The sequence below is a fragment of the Melanerpes formicivorus genome, unplaced genomic scaffold, assembly GCF_026170545.1.
Source record: "Melanerpes formicivorus ecotype bairdi unplaced genomic scaffold, bMelFor1.0.p_v2 SCAF_53, whole genome shotgun sequence".
NCBI classification, from domain to species: domain Eukaryota; kingdom Metazoa; phylum Chordata; class Aves; order Piciformes; family Picidae; genus Melanerpes; species Melanerpes formicivorus.
Window position 1 is genome coordinate 3,598,013 of NW_027142405.1, and position 24,186 is coordinate 3,622,198.

At 41.7% G+C, this 24,186-nt stretch overlaps 1 protein-coding gene across 2 annotated transcripts in view; it reads right to left on the bottom strand.

Annotated features, from left to right (window-relative positions):
- Positions 1–24,186, bottom strand: part of MBOAT1 (membrane bound O-acyltransferase domain containing 1) — a 69,037-nt gene that overhangs the window by 30,512 nt on the left and 14,339 nt on the right. For both annotated transcript variants that reach the window (XM_068160851.1, XM_068160852.1), the window contains exons 2-4: positions 11,071–11,216; positions 10,533–10,610; positions 6,600–6,695 (exon numbers count right to left, since the gene is read on the bottom strand). In XM_068160851.1, the coding sequence (XP_068016952.1) occupies positions 6,600–6,695; positions 10,533–10,610; positions 11,071–11,216 (320 nt within the window). The remainder of the gene's footprint in view (positions 1–6,599; positions 6,696–10,532; positions 10,611–11,070; positions 11,217–24,186) is intronic.

Sequence of the window (24,186 nt, forward strand, 5' to 3'; positions counted from 1 at the left end):
TAAGTTGGTCTGTTCTGCTCCCCCTTCCTGTCCAGCAAGACTATAAAGGGGAGGGCGTAGCAACCATCTTTTTCTTTGTTCCTGCCTCGCCTGTTGGAAAGGACCAACAGCTGCTGCTGGCCTCCTGGTTCTGCCACGTGCTGGGGTCTGATCTTCTCCCTGCCGCATCCAGGCTTCTCTAAAGGACTGAAATCCACACACATTAAGGGAGATACAAGGCCATCCAAATTTGGTTTTGTGTATTTTCCTATTCATCCTTATTCCTTACCATTGTAAATCCTCCCTCTTATTGAGATATATATAGTTAAAAAATTTACTTCTCCTACTTCCAAACCGACTCCAGAATATTTTTGGGTAGATTTACCTCCAGTCTCTCCAGGGGTGGGGAGGAGGATTTCTCAGTTTCTTGCTACCATCTGAGCTCTTAAACTCCAATTAAGACTCAAATCACCACATGTGTTATATATCAACTAAGAGTTGAACCTCAGGTTGTAGCTGCATTGTACCTCCTACACACAAATCGGTGGCCAGCTTTTAATTTAAACAAAACCGAAATCAAACTCCCAGCCAACAGATTAAAAATAAATAAAGCCATCAAGAAATTGTCTCAGGGAGTCAGTATGAAACAGGAAATGTCAACAAATCACTTAAAAAAAACCAGAGCACAAACTGTCTTTACCTTACGCTAGATGCCTTGAAAAACAACACAAGACAAAGATGCAACAGTTTACAGAGAATGCTTGGCAGAGAGTTTTGCCTCCCTAAGTAAACCTTCCAAACAAAAACATACCAGCTAAGATTATTTTTAAACATGGTTTTCCCCAACACAATAAATTTGCCCAGAAGCACAAACCAGTGGAACTAATGATGTCAGCACTGCTTGCTGCCCGCTGCAGGAATCTTCCCTGTATCATAGGCTGGTTTCTTCTGTGAGCAAACTCCGTGGCACATGAGAGAAAACATTTACCAATTGGAGTCTGCCTGACCTTAGGTAATCCTGCAGAGGAGTCTGGCACATGCTCGCTACAAATAGTTTCCACTGACCCAATTTCACTGAGAAGGGATGGAGTCAAAAGGCTCATTGCTGACAAGCCTCCAGAACAGCTAACATCTATTTCATGGTTATCTCTACAGCCCTGCAGCTACCATGAGAAGCTCACCCAGTTCCACTCTGCTGTGTCATTAACTGTGCTGCTGAGGGGACTGCCAAGACAGACACCACAATGGCTCTCCATCTGGCTTTCAACAGCAAAAAAAAAAGAAGTTCTGAAGTGCCCAGAGGAAAAATACTTCACTAAACACGCTCATGCCTCCAAAGCAACTTCCAGTTTGCTTAATGTAGGGTTTTTCAGTGAAAGCTCCCCAAAAGCACTTCTTACGCTTTCGTGATAGAAGCATTTCATTTAAAAGAGTATTTAATTCTGTAGAGGTGTCCTGGGATACACTAGATGTGTGGAGCTCTCTAGCAGTGACTGCATCAAATTCCCACATTTTGGCTCTTGCAGAGCTTCTGTGTAACCAATGGAAAGTGACCTCAGTGCAATCTCAAGTGAAGAGCAGCCAAGCAGCAAGTGGGTATGGACAACTCGCTGATCTCCTTTTACTCTCCCCATACCTCCGCTGCTGTACTGGGGATATGCTGCAGACCAAAGTTACCCAGAGCTGCTAGAACATAGAGGGCAACCACACAGGGCACTCCATACATTTGAAGGACAAGAAAATATAAATGACCGACTGAATTGACAAGGATAGTTTGTAACTTTGCACCATGTTTTAACATGGTAACAGAGTGCACCTCTGTTTCCATCAGTAAATGCAGTTCCTTTGTCAAAAATGGTCATTATACCTTTGTGCTTTTCTTTCATGGTCAATACCAAGCTGTTGAGAGGGGAGAGAAGAGCAATAAAGCAGTAACTGCTTGACAGAAATTCACTGCCTGAAATGACACTTGCTGCTGAAGTATCTGCTTATGTGGGGTTTGGAGAGTGCTCTTTCAATGACCACCCCTTTCTAAGTGGTTTGCTGAGAATGCTGCTGCTGCTCTGCATTTGGGACAGAGCAAACACAAAGATGACCATTCCTTCTGGAGAGTGATGTCCACCAAAACATTCACGTAAGAGGTACAGATTTGAGATCTGTAGGGAGGAAAGCTGCTCAGGTTTCCCTGATAATTCAGCTCTGGTTTCTCTAACAGAAGTTTGAAAGGAATATCATTGTGTATAGTGATTTCCACAAATGGAGTTTCTTTTCTGTAAGAAATGACAGCAAGAAACGGCTCCCATATGCATGACCACTCCCTGACATTCATCAAATGAGCTGCAATATTAGAAAATTTTGGTCAGACACTGCAAGAATTCAGAGGAAACCAAAAGGCTCTGTGGTCTTAATCAAGCAAAGGATGAAAGCAGACAACTTCATACAGCTGGGGAACTTCTCTGAATTCCATCCAGATGTTCATATGCATACGGCATTTGTTCATGTAGCTTCCTAGATTGAAACCACATTTGTTACTAGTTTCCAAAAACCCCAACTAAGATCCCTTGATTTGTTTTAAGCTAATTTCTCCCTAAAGCCATAACACCACCGTACTCAATCTGAGTCTGTGATACAAAGAAAAAAAATTCACCACCACAAACTGTTTGTTAGCAATATTATTTTTACAAAGTCGTAGAGAAACCAAGCAACTTACCAGCATAATCCTCTTAGCATAAAGAAGAAGAAATAAGAGAGAGAAAAAGAGAAAGAGTTAGGATTTAGTTTTCCTAAGCACAATGTATAAATGCCATGGTAAACCAAGCAAAATAAAACATGCACCTTTCTCTCAAACACTGCCTTGAATTAAAAGGGGAAGCACAGCATTGTTATTTTACAACTAGTGTTCAAAAATTAATCATTTTCTTCGAGCACAGTTTTGATTGTGGGAGTAAGTGACCAACCCAGCCTTCACATGAAATAGAAGAATTAACTAGTCACCAGATGGGAACAAGTTTCTTTACTTCTTAACCTTGAAGTGATGAGTCACAGTTTGATCTTTCCTTTTCCAGTTGACTTAAAACATGACTCAAAAGTTACACCTTGTTTACTCCGTCTCTATTTCACAAGCTGTGCTCTCAAAGATGGGGGGCCTCTGAACAAATAGCACAACTGACTAATACCAAAGAGCCTAAATGAGACATTTGCAAGCACATATCAAAAGTGTTAAACTTGGGAGCTTATAAATACACAAAGCAGCTTAGGGAGCAAATGAGGTATGACAGCTTTCAGCATTGACACTGGGAAATATTCATTTAATGTCTGGCTTGTCACTTTAAAGGACTTGCATAAGAAATCTGATGGTACTAGAACTGGTTATGTGCCTATATGACGTGGATTATAACTTCTTCTTTGCAACCAGGTGTTATCAAAGACTTGCAGGACAGTAAGACCTCAAATAAAAGTCAGCAGATGATAGACTTTTTATTCACTCTGAAAGACTTGCCTAAAATCTAATGTTTTGCCTTCTCAATGTATAGGTACACTGGCCCAAAAGAGTGGGAATCTGGAGCTAAATAGGCAGCACTCAACAGATGCTTGGTTGCTTCTGAAGTCATAAGGGCAGTCTTTAAGGCCATCCTTCCAAACAGGAGCCTGTTTGCATGCTCCTTGTTACCACATGCAATAGGTATGGAACCATTAAACATGGGAGAATGGGCAAGAGGAGTTTCAGCTGCTGCTCATACAAAGTAAAACTGCAGGTAGGGAGCATATTTTGTCTGAATCATTACACCTGTTTAGGTATGTACATAAAGCTTCAGTGGCCACACATTATTTACACCTCAAGAAAATAGGTTTTAAGATAGATTTAAGAGGCTGAGCTGGGTTTCAGCACTTTGGATTGCAAGCTTTTGCTTTTCATTATTCTTAGTTTTTAAAATACACCACATAGATGTAGTTCATATTCACACTACACTTTTCAGCTGTTTACTACCTGGCAGCTTTATGTTTGATTGAAGTTCAAGAATTAGTTTATTGAAGTATCAGGATAAAAATCAAGTAACAGGGTAAGTTCAGGTATTGTTCTTTCAGTAATATTATTATCCTCAAGCTCACCATTAGATAAGAGTATCTCCTCTTAGATCAAGAAAGCAGAAAATGCCACCTAGTCTATAACATAACCACTATTCCTCTTCTTCATCCCTACTCTCAGATGGATCTTTGTTAAATGTCTTCAGAAAGAGACAGCTAATGTTCTCGCACTGCATTTCTGAACACACTATTCAGAAAAGCACTCTCTCACCATTTCTCTCTCTTTCTCATACAGACACAGAGCTATAGGATATCAGGTAGTGATAGGACTAGGGGGAATGGAATGAAGCTGGAGGTGGGGAGATTCAGGCTGGATGTGAAGAGGAGGTTCTTCACCATGAAAGTGGTGAAGCCCTGGAATAGGTTGTCCAGGGAGGTGGCTGAGGCCCTGTCCCTGGAGGTGTTTAAGCCCAGGCTGGATGAGGCTCTGGCCAGCCTGATCTAGTGTGGAGTGTCCCTGTCCATGGCAGAGGGGTTGGAACTAGATGATCCTTGTGGTCCCTTCCAATCCTGACTCATACTATGATACTACAGTATTCCAATCCCATTTACAGGCTTCTTGGTATGCCATGCTCTTTCAGGACATGCTTTTGTGTATTAAAAGAACCAGAGGAAAAACTGCAGAACTACTTTTTTCTATATTTATGAGTTCCCATTTCTGCCCCCTCGTCTAATAATAGAACTCAAAATCCTCTGGGGACCTTTCCTCCCACTTCCTGAAATGTAATGAAATACTTAAATCAACCACCTCACACACAGACACAGGCAGAAAAACAGCAACAACTTTCAGTTTCCTACTCTATGCCTACAAGAAGACAGGGGCTTGGAAGAGGCATCTACAACTTAATGTGTCAGTTTACAGAAATTTTTCATAGTATATTACCAATTACTCTGTATTCAGACATTCAATTAAACAAGTGGAATACAGATTAGCACACTGTTTTTAAATCATGCAAAATCATACCTTCCTCTCATAAACAAAATATACAGGGTTAGCTGTCCACTGCTTCAGTGAAATCAAACAGAGACTACAGTATATATGAAAAATGCTGTTTCACAGAAATGTATGGCATATAAAAAGTTGTGCTATTTAAACAGCAGCCACAAGCAGTCCTCATAAGAGAGTCTGTAAGACCAGCACGAGTAGCAAAAACTGATCTCTTGTCTCTCTGTCCAGGTTACCTACCCACCCAGCCCAGCATCCCCCAGCCACTCATCATCTGCCCAGGTCTACTTATCCACCAGAGTGGCTGAGGAAGGAAACACCTTTGCAGTTGGGGCATCAAGATAAATTATTATATTATATATATAAATTATTATATTATACATTTTGAGCCAGCAGTGTGCCTAGGTGGCCAAGAAGGCCAATGGCATCCTGGCCTGCATTAATAATAGTGTGGCCAGCAGGAGCAGGGAAGACATTGTGCCCCTGTACTCTGCATTGGTTAGGCTGCACCTTGAGTACTGTGTCCAGTTCTGGGCCCCTCAGTTTAAGAAGGACATCGAAACACTTGAACGTGTCCAGAGAAGGGCAACAAGGCTGCTGAGAGGTCCTGAACACAAGCCCTATGAGGAGAGGCTGAGGGAGCTGGGATTGTTTAGCCTGGAGAAGAGGAGGCTCAGGGGTGACCTCATTGCCCTCTACAACTACCTGAAAGGTGGTTGTAGCCAGGAAGGGGTTGGCCTCTTCTCCCAGGCAACCAGCACCAGAACAAGGGGACACAGTCTCAAGCTGTGCCAGGGGAAGTTTAGACTCGAGGTGAGGAGAAAATTCTTCACCGAGCGAGTCATTCGTCATTGGAATGGGCTGCCCAGGGAGGTGGTGGAGTCACCATCCCTGCAGGTGTTCAAGAGGGGATTGGACATGGCACTTGGTGCCATGGTCTAGTCATGAGGTCTGTGGTGATAGGTTGGACTCACAGTATCACAGTATCACCAAGGTTGGAAGAGACCTCAAAGATCATCAAGTCCAACCTGTCACCATAGACCTCATGACTAGACCATGGCACCAAGTGCCACGTCCAATCCCCTCTTGAACACCTCTAGGGACGGTGACTTGATGATCCTCGAGGTCTCTTCCAACCTTAGTTATACTGTGATACTGTAAATTAGAACAGGGAAAAGGATGATCTGGAGACCATGGCTGTACTTTGGAAGGTAGAAGGAAAGTAGCCCACCCTACTTCTCAGGACAGACCAGAATACAAGCTATGCTGCTTGCCAGAGCTATAAACACTCCTCCAGCTCCAGCAAGCAACTGTGCAGGCTCTTAGGTGAAAGTCTAGCTAACCAAGTTCTGCATTCCTGACTAGATAGCACCTATCAAGGAAACAGCAGAAGTAATGAGTCAGTGCAAGAACCACACAGTGTTTATTCCTTCCTTTAAAACAAACAAACAAACAAACAACAAAAGATTTAGTAAAGCTTAAGAGAAGCAAAATTGCAGGTGCTTAACAGACCACGAGTTTATGCTTAAAACATACTAAATACAACTAATACTAATTGACACAGGAACCAGCTTGCAGGCTCACTCACCCGGAAAAATCTGTAGTGAGAATTCCATAATGAAATATGTATATTCGGCTTATGTGGCACAACGTGAGGTATCCCATGGCTACCACAAAGGAGTACCTAAAAATACAACACACAGAACACAGAGTTACCAACACAAGCACCAACAAGAACTGGAATCACTCAAACTGGGTTTGGCCTTGTCTAGGACTGGCGTTTGACTTCTGCGAATTTGGTTGTTAACAAGTCTGAAGCTATTTTACAAGATCTGGCAACAAAAAATTTACCAAAGAGGATTGATGGTTTTGTGTAGCCAGCTGAAACATGATGGGGATGTCTTCTCACACTAGGGGTGGAAAAAAGAAAAAAGAAAAGAAAGAGGATCACTTCAAGTTGTGCATTTCAGTTTCAGAGCTCCCACTCTCATATTATTTGGAAATGTCTGACATTAAGTGTTGTTGAAATTCTCCACTGCCTTTTTTAATCTGTAAATGTTATGTACATGTAGAACTTTTCTTCAGACCTACCTAAAGCTAAATTATTTCAAGTTTAAGGTATTTTCTCTCTTCTGATTTTGTATAAAGGCAGATAATGATGCATAGCCTAATCGTTTCAGCTGTACGTGCTGAGAGATGCCCCTTTCCAGAAGGAGCATTCCGTAAGTGGAGCTTGACAAATTCACTCTCTTTTTCAAAATGATTACAGTATCTAGGAGGGGCAGATGCAGTTTTTCTGACAACTAATTTTGCCCTGTATTTACCTGAGCAAGAAAGAGAGTATTGAGGAGGTAAGAAACAAGAGGATATTAGAGGATTGATCGTGGTGTGACCTACAGGTGAAATGAAACAAAAGGCACAGTCACCAGATGATTGAAAATGAGCCAGGCCTTTGTCAAATCATGGCTGGTTTTAAAAGAAATGAGTTTTTCCTCCCCAAGGACTAATAACCTGCAGTGTGAATGACAGTGATAGACGACAAGGCAACCTGCAGGTCCCATGGCCCACAGCAAACAGCTAGATAAAAAGGCAGACTGAGAGGACACGACAGCTTCTTCAAGAGATTCAGAGCAGAATTCATCTTATCTGGGTCAGGCATCTAGTCTAGCCTCACCAAGGTATTTGGGCTTTCTCTCATCAGAGAATGGCAAGTATCCCTCCAAAGGCAAGTTACCAGCTCAGACATGTAACAATGACACATGGGATGAAGCAAGCCCCAATGCTTAAGTGCAAAACACCTAGAAGGAAAGAAGGTGAGCAGGGAGAGACACTGAAATGCTGCTGCAGCTGGGAGCATTATGATGCTGGATTATAGTTTGCCCATACACAGGCCTTGAAGTCTGTCAGCCTCACCAGACAGCAAACTAGCAGAAAATGACCAGGGAAAGGACCACACAGGTTAAACTATGTAGTGTATTTCCTTTGTTCACTTCAGCTTGTGTTTTGAGGAAAAAATACCTAAGTCTTGCAGCACCACTATGAAGGATCCAGTGCTCCTATAGCCTTCAGCCCTTAAATCAACATTTCTCAAGTATCTTGGATACACTGATATTTTGTCAAAATTCATAATATGGATGTAGTTTTGAGTCACACTGCTATGGCTAGCAAAATAGAGTAAACAAGTCTTAACTCAATTTTCCCAGCCCTTCTAAAGTTTTGAAGCATCCTGGATTGCTACTTCACATTGACTCAAACCAACACATGACTATTTCACAGCAGTGACATCAGCCAGCTAAATTTGTCTTGCAGTACACAGCCATTTTTCCCATTGTGAGGTTTTCCACTTGAAACTGGGCCCACCTCCCTACCACAACCTCAATTTGTCAAGGAAGACATAAGTAACTATTAGATGATTCCATCTGTAGACTTGGTTCCTCTGATGTCTGAACAGTAACTCCTGCATTTCTCTCAAGTGATGGGCAGGGGCAATGACAAGAACACAAGCAGTAGACATTATTAATACCTTTTCCTTCTGGACTCTGGATGGCATTTCTTTCACAAACATTGTCCACTTACATTTTTTAAACTTATTAATTACCTCTGGACTTCCAGGCTTTGCACTCTGTGAGGGGAGTAGAAAAAGTCTTGACTAATACCTGTCTTGCTGGTGCAAAATGCTCCTGACAAGCATGTTTATGGTTCATGTTTGTAAACAATCATAGAGCCATTAAGGCTGGAAAAGACCTCCAAGATCATCAGGTCCAACCATGAACCCAATACAGTCATTTCCCAAAGTTCCACGTCTACATGTTTTTTGAACACTTCCAGGATGGTGACTCCACACTTCCCTGGGCAGTCTGTTCCAATGCCTGACCATTCCTTCAGGAAAGAAATTTTTCCTAATATCCAGTCTAAACCTCCCTTAGCACAACTTGAAGCCATTTCCTCTTGTCCTATCACTGGTAACTGGGGAGATGAGATTGACCCTTACCTCACATCCTAGACAAATCTTAAATGATGGTTCCCATTTGGATAATAAAAAGAGGTCACCTCAGGAAATGACAAAGGAGAAATAATTATCTGAATCCAGATCTTCAGAAAGCCTTGGCCCTGAAGCTAAGTGAAGAAAGGGTTTCCATTCCCCAGCCCAGACTGTTGTGGATATGAGCAGTCAGCAGCAGCTACAGAAACAGGCATAACACGCAGACAGAAATCACCTGTAACGCACTCAAACCAAACCACATACTGTTAAGAGAGACCAACACAAAAGTCAAATAGTAGCAAGAACTGCCAGCTTGTCCTTAAAGCCTGCCATAAAATAGTTTTACAAATTGAAAAACAAATATTTGTGGAGATTGATGGGAAACAAAAGACTCCACCTACACAATTCTACAATCTCCTACGTGCTGAACTCTATCGGAGAGGATGGTACCCATGCAAGAAGGCTTAGTAACTGAGCAGAGTTCTTCGACATGAACTTCCTCTCAGTCAGTAAAAGAAGAAAATAACTGTGTAGTTTTCATTTTCATATGAAAGTGCTTTTTGTCTTTTGGCCAGAAGGTACTCATTTGATAAAGTATTTTAGGAGTGTTAGGTGTTTTCATTACTCTCAGACATTTGTATATGGAAGAGAAAGACCCCATGGTGAAGAACTCCTCATGATGAAGCTATAAGCTTCTGCTTCAAAGCAATGATTTTTCTGGTACTTTATACACATTTTCAAGCTCAAAGCCCAGTACCAAATGCAAGGCTTAATTTCATAGATCACTAAGTTAAACTACCACCTAACTCAAGAATAAGTGGAAAATACCTAAAGGCCAAACAGCAAGGGGGAAAATACATTAAAAAATAATTACTGGAAGCAATTCTTAAGGACAAAAGACCAAGGAGAATGTGACTTCACCATGTTTAAGCAACCAGAGGTTTGGGAATAAATTATTAAGCCTGCAAAAGCCAACTTCTGAGGTCAGCAATTTCATAGGGAAATGCAATACAACTGAGGGCACTGGACTGGTTTAGTCTGGAGCAGAGAAAGCTGAAGGGAGACCTTATCACTCCTCATAACAAACCAAAAGGCAGTTGTAGCAAGGTAGGGGTCAAGTCTCCTCTCCCAGGTAGCAAAGGACAGGATGAAAGGAAATGGCCTCAAGTTGTGCCAGATGAGATTCAGATATTAGGAAAAATTTCTTCATTGAACAAGTGGGTTAAGCAGTGAAACAGGCTGCCCAGAGAAGTGGCTGAATCATCATCCCTGGAGGTATTTAAGAGATGTGGCACTTAGGAGAATGATTTAGTGGTTGACTTGGCAGTATTAGATCAACGATTGGACTTGGAGATCTTTTCCACCCCTAATGGTTCTATGAAAAACCACAAATTCAGATTGCAGCTGCTTCTGTGAACTGAATGAACGAAGCTCCTGCAAGTTACTGAGAAAGAAAAGTAGGAAAAACATAAAGGTAGTCCTAGAAAATCCCCACATTTTCAGAGGAGCAGCTCCAGACTTGCAGCCACATCAGCTCACCTGTGAATGTTGGCAATACTCGCCATATTCATAATGCCATAGTTCATCATCACCAGGACAAAAAGATGAATGGAATACCTTGAAAACAACAGAGGGAGTATTTAGATAATTACTGGCAGAGCTGGCAGTTCAGAGCAAGGAAACATTTTTCCATGCAAATGACATCAATGCAACGTCATATCAAGGTATCGGTAAACACGGATTATCACAATGACAACTTTCTAGCCTGTATTTCCAACATAGATTAATACCTACTGACAAGATATTGTCAGTGTATTTCATTAAGAGCAGCCTGGCTCAAACTGCACATTCAAACTGCATGAGGTATCTTCACACATCACACATATACTTTTATGGCTCATTTTACTTTGAGGGTTTGTGATGGTTATGTCAGTTAGGCATTTGGGTGGGTTTTGGGGTTTTTTTAGGATAACATAGAAAGGGCCTTAAGACTAAAAAGACACAATCCAGAAAATCTGATATGAAGTTTAAAAATATGTTTCCCTAAGCCTTATCTACATGGTGACTAAATACTCACCACCCAAAGCAGAAGACAGCAAAGTATATTCCAAAGAGGGTGGCAAATGCATGGCGAACAGCAGAGCTGGCATGATTGGGACCCAAGTAAATACGAAACCAAAACGCAGCCAAAAGGGCGAACAGTTGACAGGCTACAAAATTGATCTGCAAAAGACAAACAAAAAATGGTTGTGATCCTTGGATGAAGGGGCAAAGGAGTCTGTGCATGCTCAGAACAATAAAGAGTGGAGCGAGGAAAGAGGGGAAAAGAATGAGAGCAACTCATATTTTGTTTTGTAAAAGTCTCATTGTGAGCCCAAGTGGTGACTTTCCTCGGCCAATGACAGAAGACATTGCACAAGCATGGAGGCACCCAGAAATTCAGACAAGAGGCAAAGCAGACTCCAACTACTTGAGGTACAGGTGGGCTGCAGGCAGTTCTTACTGTTCCCACGGCAGGGCTCTGCACTGTTGCCAGCATCGTTGGCACGTCAGTCCAACCCAGGTGCAAGAGACATCACAACCCCTTGTGATCTCTTGGTTGGAAGCTGAGGCCAGGAAGCAGAGTGGGACTCGGATGCATTGCTCCAGAGCCTGATTTTCTTCACAAATACCAAAACAAGGGCAAAAATCAACAGTCTTGATTTGACACTGTTTCACAAGCACTCACTGAAGAGCCTGCTAAGCTAAAATGCTCCACTGCACAGCATCCTCCAAGCAACCTTTCAATTTACCCATTTCTTGCAGTCAAGACTGCAAAGAAAACAATTTTCCTTGACCATCATGCAAACAGCCACAGGAAAATGCTTCTTGATGGTTCTTTGCCTACTGCACATCTCTAGAGAGAATGAGAAGTGGTCTGGCCCCATTGTAAGGAGGTCACGATGGCAGTGGAAGCACAAGACAGGCTACAAGAGTTGGGGCTGTTCAGCCTGGAGAAAAGAAGGCTCTGGGGATACCTTACATCAGCCTTCCAGTACTTGAAAAGGGCCTACAAGAAAGCCAGCAAGGGACCTTTCACAAGAGCTTGTTGTGATAGGACGAGTGGGAATGGATTTAAGCTTGAGTAGGGCAAATTTAGACTGGATAACAGAAAGAAATTCTTTACAGTAAGGGTGGTAAGACACTGGAAGAAGTTGCCCAGGTAGGCTGTGGATGCCACCTTCCTGGAGGTGTTCAAGGCCAGGCTGGATGATGCCTTGAGCAACCTGGTGTAGTGGAAGGTGTCCCAGCCCATGGCAGAGGGGTTAGAACTAAATCACCTTTAAGGTCCTTTCCATCATTCCATGATTCTATGAAATGAGGAAGGCAAGCGGTCCATGACTAGAGACTACTCCTATCAGACATAAGGACAAGCAAAAGCTTCAGTGTCTTTAGAGCAAAACTGGCACAAAGCTTCCTTCAAGTCACCTGCTCTTGGACAGCCTCACTAAAAATCCCAGAAGTCAGAGGAACAACAGAGCTCAGAATTTGTTTCTAATAGAACAATATATATGACACCCTTAAGTCCAACCTGCAGCCTAGATAGCTGGAGTTAAATTAATTTATTCAGGTGTAGGTGTTTGGGGTTGGATTTTTTGTGGGGTTTGGGGTTTTTTTTGGTTGGTTGGTTTGGGGTTTTTTAAATTTAAACAAAAATAAACCAAAATCACCCTGAACTCTCCAGCAGCAAGTCATCCTAAACTGAGCAAGACTAAATAGGCTGCAAAATTCAAGCAGTTGCTTGGATTACAGGATTACCCAAAGCTATCAGTCCCGGACAGGATGATGTATCTCACTTGGAAAAGCTCTGACATGCTGGCTGTCTAGAGGTGTTTAGATTCAGCCAAGCTTCCTGTCAAAAACATTTACGATGTGTTTAACAAGACACTACAGCCCCAAACTGCTTTTATTCTGGTGGACTACATCCGACATGGTATTGTTCAAGCAAATGTTTCTATTAAAGGTTTGTGAGCTACATTGCTTCAGCTCCTCTATTTCAGTGATGCAGGCTGTACCTCAAGTTCTGTGTTCAGTTTCGGGCACCGCAGTACAGGAAAGCCATCAAGGCACTGGAGCGGGTTCAGAGAAGGGCTACTAAGCTGGTTAAAGGCCTGGAGAACAAGTCCTGTGAGGAACAGTTGAGGGAACTGGGGCTGTTTAGCCTACAAAAATGGAGGCTGAGGGGAGATCTTACTGCTCTCTACAACTACCTGAAAGGAGGTTGTAGAGAGGTAGGAACTGGTTTCTTCTCACAAGTAACCAATGGTAGATCGAGAGGAAATGGCCTCAAGCTGCCCTAGGGGAGGTTTAGACTGGACATCAGGAACAAAAATTTCACTGAAAGGGTTGTCAGGCACTGGAACAGGCTGCCCAGGGAAGCAGTTGGATCACCATCCCTAAAACATGTTTAAAAAATCGGGTGCCTGGGGACATGGTATACTGACAGACTTGGAGTGGGCTAAATGGTTGAACTTGAGGATCTCAGAGGTCCTTTCCAGCCTTCATGAGTCTATGATTCTCCCAATATTCCGCAGCCAGAAGGTATGCAGAAATGGCTGAAGAGAGGACATCCCCCACAGGGCTGCTCCAATTGCAGCCTTTCTAATAAAGCTCCCAAGACTGATGGATACTAATTCATCAATGACAAATCCATGAACCTTAATCTCATATCAGCCTGCTCCCACTTTGGGCCATACTGGCACTTCCAGCACAGCTCAGCTTTGTGGCATGCAGAGCCATCAGACAGAAGAACAGAGACTCCAAGAAACCTGATGTGGCTGATTGTTTAAAAGACAATACCCCCTTCTGTGCAGCATCACTCACACAAGCTTTACACCAGTAAAAGCCACCAAGATAAGCAAGCACTTGCTTTTAACTTTCACCCAGAAGCTCAGTTCAAGATGTTAAAAGATACGGGGACTTCAGAGGTTCACCCAGAGCAAAATGTAAATGAGTAAAATCCCATGGCAGGCGCAGCTGTAATAGCATTTACATAGCTAAGGCAGGTAACCACAGCAGCAGCAGCAAACAAGCAGCAGAAACTTCATCACATACAGTATAGGACAGCACAGCATCCCTGCATACATACACTGTTGCCTGTCTACTGTCTGGCAGCCAAAGATCACCAATCCCATGTAATCAGCATACAATAATCTCTGAATACTAGTTTTCATTTACCCTTTTTGTACTGAATTAAGGTAAAAAGTACCTTAAAGGTGAATGGCTACAATACATCATTAAAAGTCACAGATATGATTTTTAAAACCATTAAAAAATAAAAAGCCTAAAGCCTAACTTTCCTTTTCAGGATTTGTAAATGATGGTGATGGTCACAGACACAAACACTTATCAAGATTTCCAGCTGTCATTTCAACATTATGTGACCTACTACACAAAACAAAGGAAGTGAGAAAGCTGCACCCAATGCATTGCGTGGGAGATTGACTCCCAGATGCAAACAAAAATGAAACAAAAAAAAAGGCAGTTTGAAATGCAGAAAGAGAAGACACTTGGCTCATAGGCTGAACACATTCATGCCTTTGCCCTCTCTTGTGAACTGCAACTACCATAGCTCTTCAGTAGCCTTCAAGGTTCCTTGCCCCCATGACCAGGTTTTTCTGACACAACATGCTGCATCTGATTTTCTTAGGTTACTGCTAAGGCTTTCAGGGTGGTGACTTTTTTTGTGTGTATACTTGAGTAACACACATTACATTACAACAGCTAAACACAACAACTCCTGGCATCCATGAGATACTTGGTACCTGCTAGACAAAAAACTGTCAGTAACAGTATTGAAAAATACTTCATATTCACTTACATGCTGAACTTAGAACCTCAATGCACCAAGATAACCTCTTATTTCTCTGGGCTTCAGTCCAAGATCAAACTTCACTGTGCAAGGCTTACTGCATGTTCTACCACATAGTTTACTGCAAGATTGACTTTTAGAGGTGCTAAGCAATTGCAGAATACTTCTGTAGATCAACCCCTTCTGAGTTTACATGAGCCAACACTGAAAGCGTGGATAAACCAGGTCCAAACTTTTCTTAACTACAATCTGAGGGAGGGAAGTTGTTTACTTCTTGGGCTTGGGGAATGCAAGACGAATGTCAAGACACTCGATCTTCTTTCCAAGAGCTAAGAGTTTTTTTTCTGCCTGGCAGGCTGAACTCTGTAGTGCAAGCTGAGCAGACCAGATGTAGTCTGTTCTCCAGAGTGACAGAGGGGTATGATATCTTTTCATGTAACTACCACTTCTGTTTAGTTATTTATATGCAACACTTCAAACACATGCAGCATTCACATGCAGACTGCCAGTTCATCTGACGGTGACTTTACTGCAATCCATTTAACATGAGTATTATTCTTCAATCTACATATTTAAGGCACTTAAGTAAGCAGATCACTTAAGATTTTAAGAAATGTTGCATTATATTACAAGTGAAGTAACAGTCACACTTTCCTCCCCTCCACTTCCCAAAGAGGAAAGGGTTCATATTATTCCTCTTTGGTTATTTCCCCTGTTGCTAAAAACATTCCATACACAGTAAACTGAGGACTTTAGAACATTGATGAATGGTGTTCATACAAAAATAAATGAGAAAAGAAATTATACAAGAATTAGCCCTTGTCATTCTGATGCACTACTATAAGTCTTTTAATCCATATTTTTAGCCAATAACATGTATTCAGTGTTGTCATCAATGTTTTTCATATCTGGCTTCAACTCCACTAGCAGAAAAGAAACACCATTGCTCTTTACAGTATTTTCTTCCATGCTCCAGCAAGTAAAATGTCATGAAACTAGGACTCAGAGCACAGTATGTTGCCAAAACAAGGTATTATCTTCCTTTCATTTTCCATGATTAAACACTGGAAGACAGAAAGGCAGTCTCATCACAGTATCCTGCACCAACATCTGGAAGACTTGGATCTGACTCACAGACAGCTGAAGACAGCCTTGCAATGGTATCTGCACTTTTGGAGAGAGGAAAAATCTGGAACAGCTCCAGCCCAACTGGGCTGATAGTTACTGTTGTCTGGTTAAGGAACTCTTTAATACCTAATATTCCAAAATTCACGATGCCAGATGGATCCAGAGTATGCAAACATCAGGTAGGAACAATAAGAAGAATACCCAATAGACTGCAATTCCTCCCTTTATCCATTCAAATTCTGTAGTAATAACAACTCTAAGTGATACTCAGTCTGCAAATGAGTTTTATGCAGAGCCAGAAATTGGGTCAAACCAATCAACTGACAGAAGACTAACCAACCATTATGGTTTCAAGATTCCCCTATACTATCATGACAAATCAAAGGCCTCCAAGTACGTAAAGGGTGAGCTCCATATGTCTCCAGACTTTGCACCTTCTCCTTTTTTCAATAAGGTAAACCCAACTTGGTAAATGTTGGATTAACACTCTAAGAAAGAGAAAAATTAACTCCTAGGCATCTGGAATCACCATTTGGAGATTTTTCAGTTCACATCATCATCAGGCAGTTGGGAAAGTCATCTCAAACTTCCTAACCATTCTCAGGGGAAAAACATAAAACATTTTGCTGTATCTTTTACTGTGTCTCACTAATAATCTCCAGGTGGGCACTTCAAAGGGCAACAGCCAGTTGTCGAATCAAAATGAAAGTTACAAATACCTGGCATTAAACACTTCTCAAAATCTCAGCATTTGGAGGGCATCACCAATAACAGAAGGGGAACAATAATCACCTTTTGTTGTGGGAGTAATCTGCCTCCATGATGGAGGTTAAGAAAAAAAAGCAGCAATTGATAAAACTGTTCTAACAGGAAAGTCCTGGAGCCACAGTGCATTTATGGGAGGAGTCAGGTAACAGCATCATTTGGTGCACAGGAAAATGACTAACAAGCCCCACAAAAATCTTGCTCAGACAAAGCAGAAAGTTCATTTGATCTCTAGAAGTTCTTGAGATGAGAAATAGGACAAGAAGATGCAAGGGTTTGATTTATACCTTTCCACTAGATCATCACAAATAGCTGTGGTTGGCACTTACCATAGTTCAGAGTAGGCTGCTAATGCCCACTTCAGGAAGTTTCAATTCCCCTCATTCTCCCAAGCCTTGTGCCCATAAATCTCCCTATTTAAAGAAATGTGAATAGACATTTGACAGTTACTAGATCAGACTCTAGAAGGAGATCCTAAGATTAAGCACACAGTCTGTTATTTCAGTGGTTTTAATATTTCCTTATAATTATCAGGAAGAAAAATCCTGCATTTTGCTCTTTGTCCAGGAAAAGCACTTGGCTTTTCCTTTACTACTTTTTTCCTCCTTAAAGTAGCAGAAAAACTGATCTAACCTAGGAGGATATAACAAATTGATCACACAGTTTTCTCCAAACAGCAGTGAAGTCTGTTGTCCCAAACTGGACCTCTGTAAGTAATATTCCAATTTATGTTGTCATTTGTTCATCGTGGAAATTACTACCAGAAATCACACTGCTAGCTCATCACTTGTTGGCTGACAAGGTGCTGACACAGCTTTTGGACAAAAAGCAGGCATGTTGCACATTTATACACGCTCACAGATAAGTGTGCTATGGAACAGCCTGGCTGCCAGAATACTACCAGCCTGCATTCAGTTCCATGCCTACTTCAATGTGCAGTAGATGATACAGACTGTCCTCACATTATAGATCTCACAGAAGATAACTCTACTTCTATTTCAGGCCTTGTGCTTACCAGCCAAATAAAGAGAATAAGGCTTGGAAACTGCATTTCATCAGCTGAAAAAAGGAAAGTGTATGAACAGAGGTCTCCCATGATGGTTCAGTATAAAGATGAGGTTTCAGCCTATGATCAAGATTCTCTCTATTTGTTGCTCTCTACTAATGAGCTACTGAGCATTAGATTAAGAGGCTGCTACAAGGCTTTCATCTGATATATCACAATTTCTCCTCTATCCTCTAAATCACTGCAATGGGTTAACCCAAGGTCTAACCTGTCTGCTCTCTTAACACAAAAGTGAGGGGGAAAGTAACACACATAACTCAGAGTTGAGATAAAGAGGTAAGAGTTTAATATAACATGCCATAACCACAATGCATAATTACCTTAGCTAATAATCTAATTAATCTGATAATACAGTGCACAATCACCTTAGTTTAGCCTATTTGCATTAGAGGGACAATAAAATACAGGAAAAAACCCAGCACAAAACAGAAAACCAAAACCAGTGAGCTAGCCGACTCCCACCCATCTCACCGCCATGGAGCCAACACCCAAGACATGGAACTCAAAAGCAGCAACCGAAACAGGAAGCCTCTCATGTTGCAATCTGAACTTCAAGCCCCCTAACACTTTGCTCCAGTTAGCACTTTCATTTATGAAGCTGGCATGACTGCAGCACGGTGTGAATAACAGCAGCAGATTCAACTCCACCCATGACAATCACCACAGATCACCGAACAGCAATTTTCAGCACTTGGAAAAGCACAAAGAACCATGTCAACAGAAACTACTGACAGCAACAGCAAAACCTTGTGTCGTAGGTTGGGCTGGGTGCCCTCTGCTATGGGGGAGTGTTTCCTGTGTCCACCCACTGGGCTGGACTTCTGGACACAGGAAACACCCCCCCGTAGCAGAGGGTCTGCCCCAACCCATTACACCTTGTCAAGTCAAACCACTACCTGTGGAGTGTAACAGTGCTGGAAAGGGGATGCCACAATAAAGCATTTCACTTACCCAGAGACCAGCCCCATCTTCTAAGAGACAGGGCTGGTCTTTCTTACAAAACAACTACAGAAGCTTAATAACTTGTTTTCTCTGTATTTTGCACAAATAACCAAAACCACCTGCTAGACAAACTTGTTCAAGTTCACTTCACTGAAGAAATTTCTACTTTGATGTTGAAAAATAAGCCCGCTGTTACGATATTTCGTAACATTTCATAACATCCAAATTGTGGTATTTTAAATGGGTGTGTTAAGAATGAGAGACGAAATATTCTTTAATTAGATAATCTCAAAGCCATCTGATACTTTCTGAAAGGTTTCAAAATATTTTGATCTTCCAGACTATTTTTGTGAACTGTAAGGACAAATATTCTCTACAGAAATCACTTGACTCTAAGCAGGCCGGTGATAAACATCCTCAAAACGAGGGTGACCTCACAGAAACCACATCAAGTTTCCCACTGCTAGAAATTTGACTTAGGCTTCTAAAAAGGAAAAGTATTCCTGTAACATCATCTGTGCAGATCCTGATTGCCCAGTGGTATCGCTTTGCACAGAACTCGGCTCACCGAGAACACAAAGAGGCATCTGTGAAGAAAACGGAATTGACTGTCACTTGCAAGATGCTGCATTTTCTGTCTACAACCAGGCACTGTGAATTGCAAACAGCACGGATCAGAGAGGAGACAAATTCATTTACACTGGGGCAACGCTGATACAGCAGCTGAGAAGTCACATCTCTAATATTATATTGAAACAACTCATTTCTCTGACTTAGTGTTGTAGGAGCCCTGTGAAAGGTTTTTGAGGGGGCAGAAGTAAAGGTTTGAAAACAGAATTTCTCTCATGGGAGAGAGAGAGAAGCATTCTGAGCATGACTAATTTAAGATTATTGTCCCCTTTAGAAGCAGCTCTCAGTTCTAACAGCCATGGCTTTTTTCCTGCTGTTGCATACAGAATATGAAGTTGGTAGAGTATGCCAAACTGACAGCATTTTGGCCTGTTGTTGTGCTGTTTTCCTGGGTAAATTCTGCTTTTTCCCTACTTACAGGGTCAAACATCCTTCCATGATTTCAGAGTATAAACTTGAAACAGATGTTCGTTCTGGATTACCTCTATGAAGCCAATAGCAGAATAATCACTGGCAGGACACACAAACTTTGTTACAGAACAGACTAAACCCTTAGTCAGAAGAAACTTTAAAAGAAACACATTTAAGTCAAAAGTAAGCTTGAGCAGTCAAATCTACATCATAAAGCTAAAACACACACCCACACATTTACCTTGGATAAATTTAAGGTGTGGACCTGATCCAAACAGAGCTTTAGCTTGCTGTCAACAGCTCTTACATTAAACTGTAATGACTGTAGGCTGAACAGATGTTTCAGTAGTGATCATTTATGTGGAGCGATGTTCTGCCACTACCTGTAACTTAATTACTGTTCTCTCATGGAGCGATGCCAAAATACGGCACGACAAAATACCCTTGTACCTGAAATAGCCAGCATTTATTCCTACCTGTAACAGAAGCAGCAGTAAAATCAAAGAAGCTGGAACCTTTAGCCATTTCACATGGGTTGTTTTAAGAACCAGAATGCCTTTAGGTTGTTAGAGAGCTGCCTCATTTCTTCAGATTACTCAGCAGTGAGGCAGCGCACTAAATATGGCACCATTAACCCAAACACAATACTTCAAAAAGAATAATTTAACATATCTCTGTGCAGGTATAGTATTGCATGGAATAACACTCTTGTCTAAAAGCAGAACTACAGCCAGCAGGTCTGAGTATAGCAGAAAAGGAAAAAGAGGAGTGAAATGTCATTATCCAAATAGGAATTCTGATGGGGGGAAAAAGGAAACACAACAGAACACCAGAAAACCCCAAACCAACACCAGGACTACATGCCTCGCTTTTCCAAAGGCCTCCAGAGGAAGTCACTGGGACCTTGTATTTCTCCTAAGAAAGATGACATCTTGTACTGTCAGCCCTCCTTGCTTATGCATAGATTCATTCTAATGCAGAAGGAACAGACTGACCTTATCATCACATCACTCCATCATTCCAGCTCTTTTCACAGGGCCCACTCAGAAGACCTTATCTCAACATATGTGAAGTTAAGAGACAGATGCTGAAGTGAAACTGAACAGAAACAAGGAAAGCAGCTCCCAGCGAGTAAAATATAACAAACCAGAGACCCAAGTCTCAAACCAGAGTCCTGCAAAGCCTCCTCTGAATATCCCTAGAGCTCTGGGAATTTTCCATGACAGGGACACCCCAGCACTCCTACCCCCTTTTCTTTGCCACCCAGAGGGCTCAGGCAACTAAGAGAAGCTTGGATCCTTAGTTTTCATAATTATATAATTACACTAGTTACCCATCTTTTTCTCAGAAACAAATTCTTGGACAATAGGTATTATTTCCAACTTGTCATTTCCATGATGAATGCTCCCAAACCCCAATTATTTTCACACAACCTCTTAAGAGCACTGCCTACCCTGTGCTCTAACATCAACACCTCATCCATCATGGACAGGGGATCGACAACAAAACAGAAGCAGGATCGAGGAAGTTTTCGTCAGGCATAATCCCACTTGAGTTTATCAGCTGCAAGCACAAACTGCTTCAGAGATTTCAGCCCAGAGTCTACTTAGGTTATTCTTCAGTAATTCCAAAGTAGCAGTGACAAGAGTAGCATCACAGATACACCTTTTTTTTCCAGATTTAAAGGTTTAGTTTTTAACAACTTAAACCACAGCAGAGCAAGCACCTTTTCACTTGGCCTGTGTAACTGACATAAGGACATAGCTGTTGTATTCAAAACACAACAAAAGATGACATAAGTGAGTACACCTGACCACTCTGCTGGCACATCTTTCTGTGGCTTCTATGTAATTTATACGCCTCAAATACCAACAGCAGCTGCATGAATGTAGAAATGGCAGTATCCTTACAGCAGTGTTCCTAAAGTCTCAAGTCAGAAATATGCTTAGCTTTCAGGCCAATTTAAAAATAAAACAGTGGCTTAAAAGTGCAATCCTTTACTAGAATGGGAAATGACACATCTAAAATAGCTTGCCCCACTCTTGCCCTTGCAATGTCTGTGCAATTCTATTCTCAGCTCCTTTCCTATAGAAAAACGTGTCAGTGGTCCTTAAAAACACACACCAGTACAAACAAAGCACTTTTGATTCACATTACCCCAGGGATATCCCAGTAAGTGCACACCACAGAAAGAAACAAACATCAGTAAGGGGGGGTGGGGGGGGAAGTGTCAACTTCACAAGTTATTCTAAACCAAAACGACATTGGGCTTTGTTTTCTCTCCACTGTAGAAACTGTCAGTACTGTGTTAAATTCAGGCACATTACTTCTGGAATTAAGTAGCTTGATAAAAGACTACACCTTTCAGACATCACAATAGTATTATATAAGGATTTTTTAGGTTCTTAAACACTGAAAATCTGGACCATCCTGTATTTTAAACATTCAGTTGTGCTGACAGTAATTTAAAACAAAGGCACTGTAAAAACTAGCACATTAGGACATGCTTAAAAAATTATGTGAGGACTTTGCCAGAGGAAGGAGTAGAATTTATCTGTTCTAACGCTGAAGTCGGTAACTCAGTTACTCCATCTAAATTTCTTTTGCTATCAAGGAGGGGAAAAAAAAAGGTAATTCTAGATTCAATTCACAGAATCATAGAATTCATCTAATCCTAAACCACAAGTCTAAGCCAGGTACTTCTATGGAAGAGTAAGCTAGAAGAGTAAATTTAGATGTAAGAGTGTACACTGCAGGCTTACAAAGATGTACAATGGCCATTCCATCCACGTTAACTTCAGCAGAGGTGAAAAGAAATGTCTAGACTGATACTGGATTTCCATTTAGTTGCAAGAATTAAATTTTCAAAAAGGACCCACAGTTCCTGGTGCTCCACTTCTTGGTCTAGCACTTAAAAGCACCATTAAATGGTATCACATTCCAGAAGCTGGTATTCTGCAGGAAATTAAGCCCACTTCAAGTGCCTTAAGTAGAGCTGAAGGGGAAAAGAAGAAAAAAAAAAAAGTGCCAATCAGTAAGCACTTCTGGGGGATAAAAAAATATTGCTAGCATATCTACTGCCAGAGTTCTGGGGTAACTATGCTCCTAGGAAGTGATAGGACTAGGGGGAATGGACTGAAGCTGGAGGTGGGGAGATTCAGGCTAGATGTAAGGAGGAAGTTCTTCACCATGAGAGTGGTGAAACCCTGGAATGGGTTGTCCAGGGAGGTGGTCAAGGCCCCATCCCTGGAGGTGTTTAAGAGCAGGCTGGATGAGGCTCTGGCCAGCCTGATCTAGTGTGGGGTGTCCCTGCCCATGGCAGGGGGGTTGGAACTAGATGATCCTTGTAGTCCCTTCCAACCCGGAATGATACTATGATACATGCTGGGTGTAGTCAAACACATTCAGCTTCTGAAAGCAGGTGCTGCAAACCTCAGTTCTTCCTGTCCTCTTCCTTGTCTCAGCAGTTTTGCGTCTCCAAAGTAACCAGTAACACCACTTGCAGAAGAAGGGAGGAAAAACCCTTGTGAATGACAAAGAAAAGCTTTTGGCTGAGCTTAAAAAACATCCCTGCAGGACACACCCACAAGGAGAGGTGAAGATCTGTGTTTAGCCAAACAGGGGGCACAGATCTAAGGGCAATTTCCAACAGTGTAGAGCTACAGTTTGCTAAAAGAGGTACAGAAAATATTCCCAGATACCTTTCAACATGGAACCTGCACACAGGCAGAAGAGGATACACAACAATTATGTAAAGGCCAGGGAAAATCTGCTGTGAATTCGCACAGATATTTGTGTGTGTGTGTAGATCAGTTCTACTCAGTTCAACTTGTGCAGATGCACAACTGAGATTTTCCACAAGAGACAAAAAAGGAGCATGATACACGGGGAGGGAATATACACAGAACTACCTCTTTAGTGGTAAACATCAGTCAGAGACACTTGACTGAAAAAAAAAAGTCACATTTTCACCTTGTATTTCGTTAATTATCTTTGCAAACATAACAGTTAGTAACGGTCCCATAAACAATGAAATCTTTATGCTCTGAAGATGCTTGCAGAGATTTCAAAACACCATGGCTCCTGAGTCTGCTGGCAAACACTTTTTGTAGATAGCTTTTTTTTTTCCTTCAATTTTGAGCTTATCTCCAAACATCTGTGTACAGGTTGGTTTGGTTTTTCCAACTCAAGTACGATTACGTTGGTTTCATTCCTTTGCTGTAACAGTGACTGCAGAACTAGCGAGCCTCTGTAACTGCCAACTTCAGACAGTCCCTTTCACAAGTATGAGATTTCCCAGTCACAAAGTACTGCTCTTCCCTGTTGTTCCAAGTTTTAAAGTGAAATTATTGCTCTATGCTGTTTAATGTAAGATAAGTTTATCTAACTGTCATTCATGG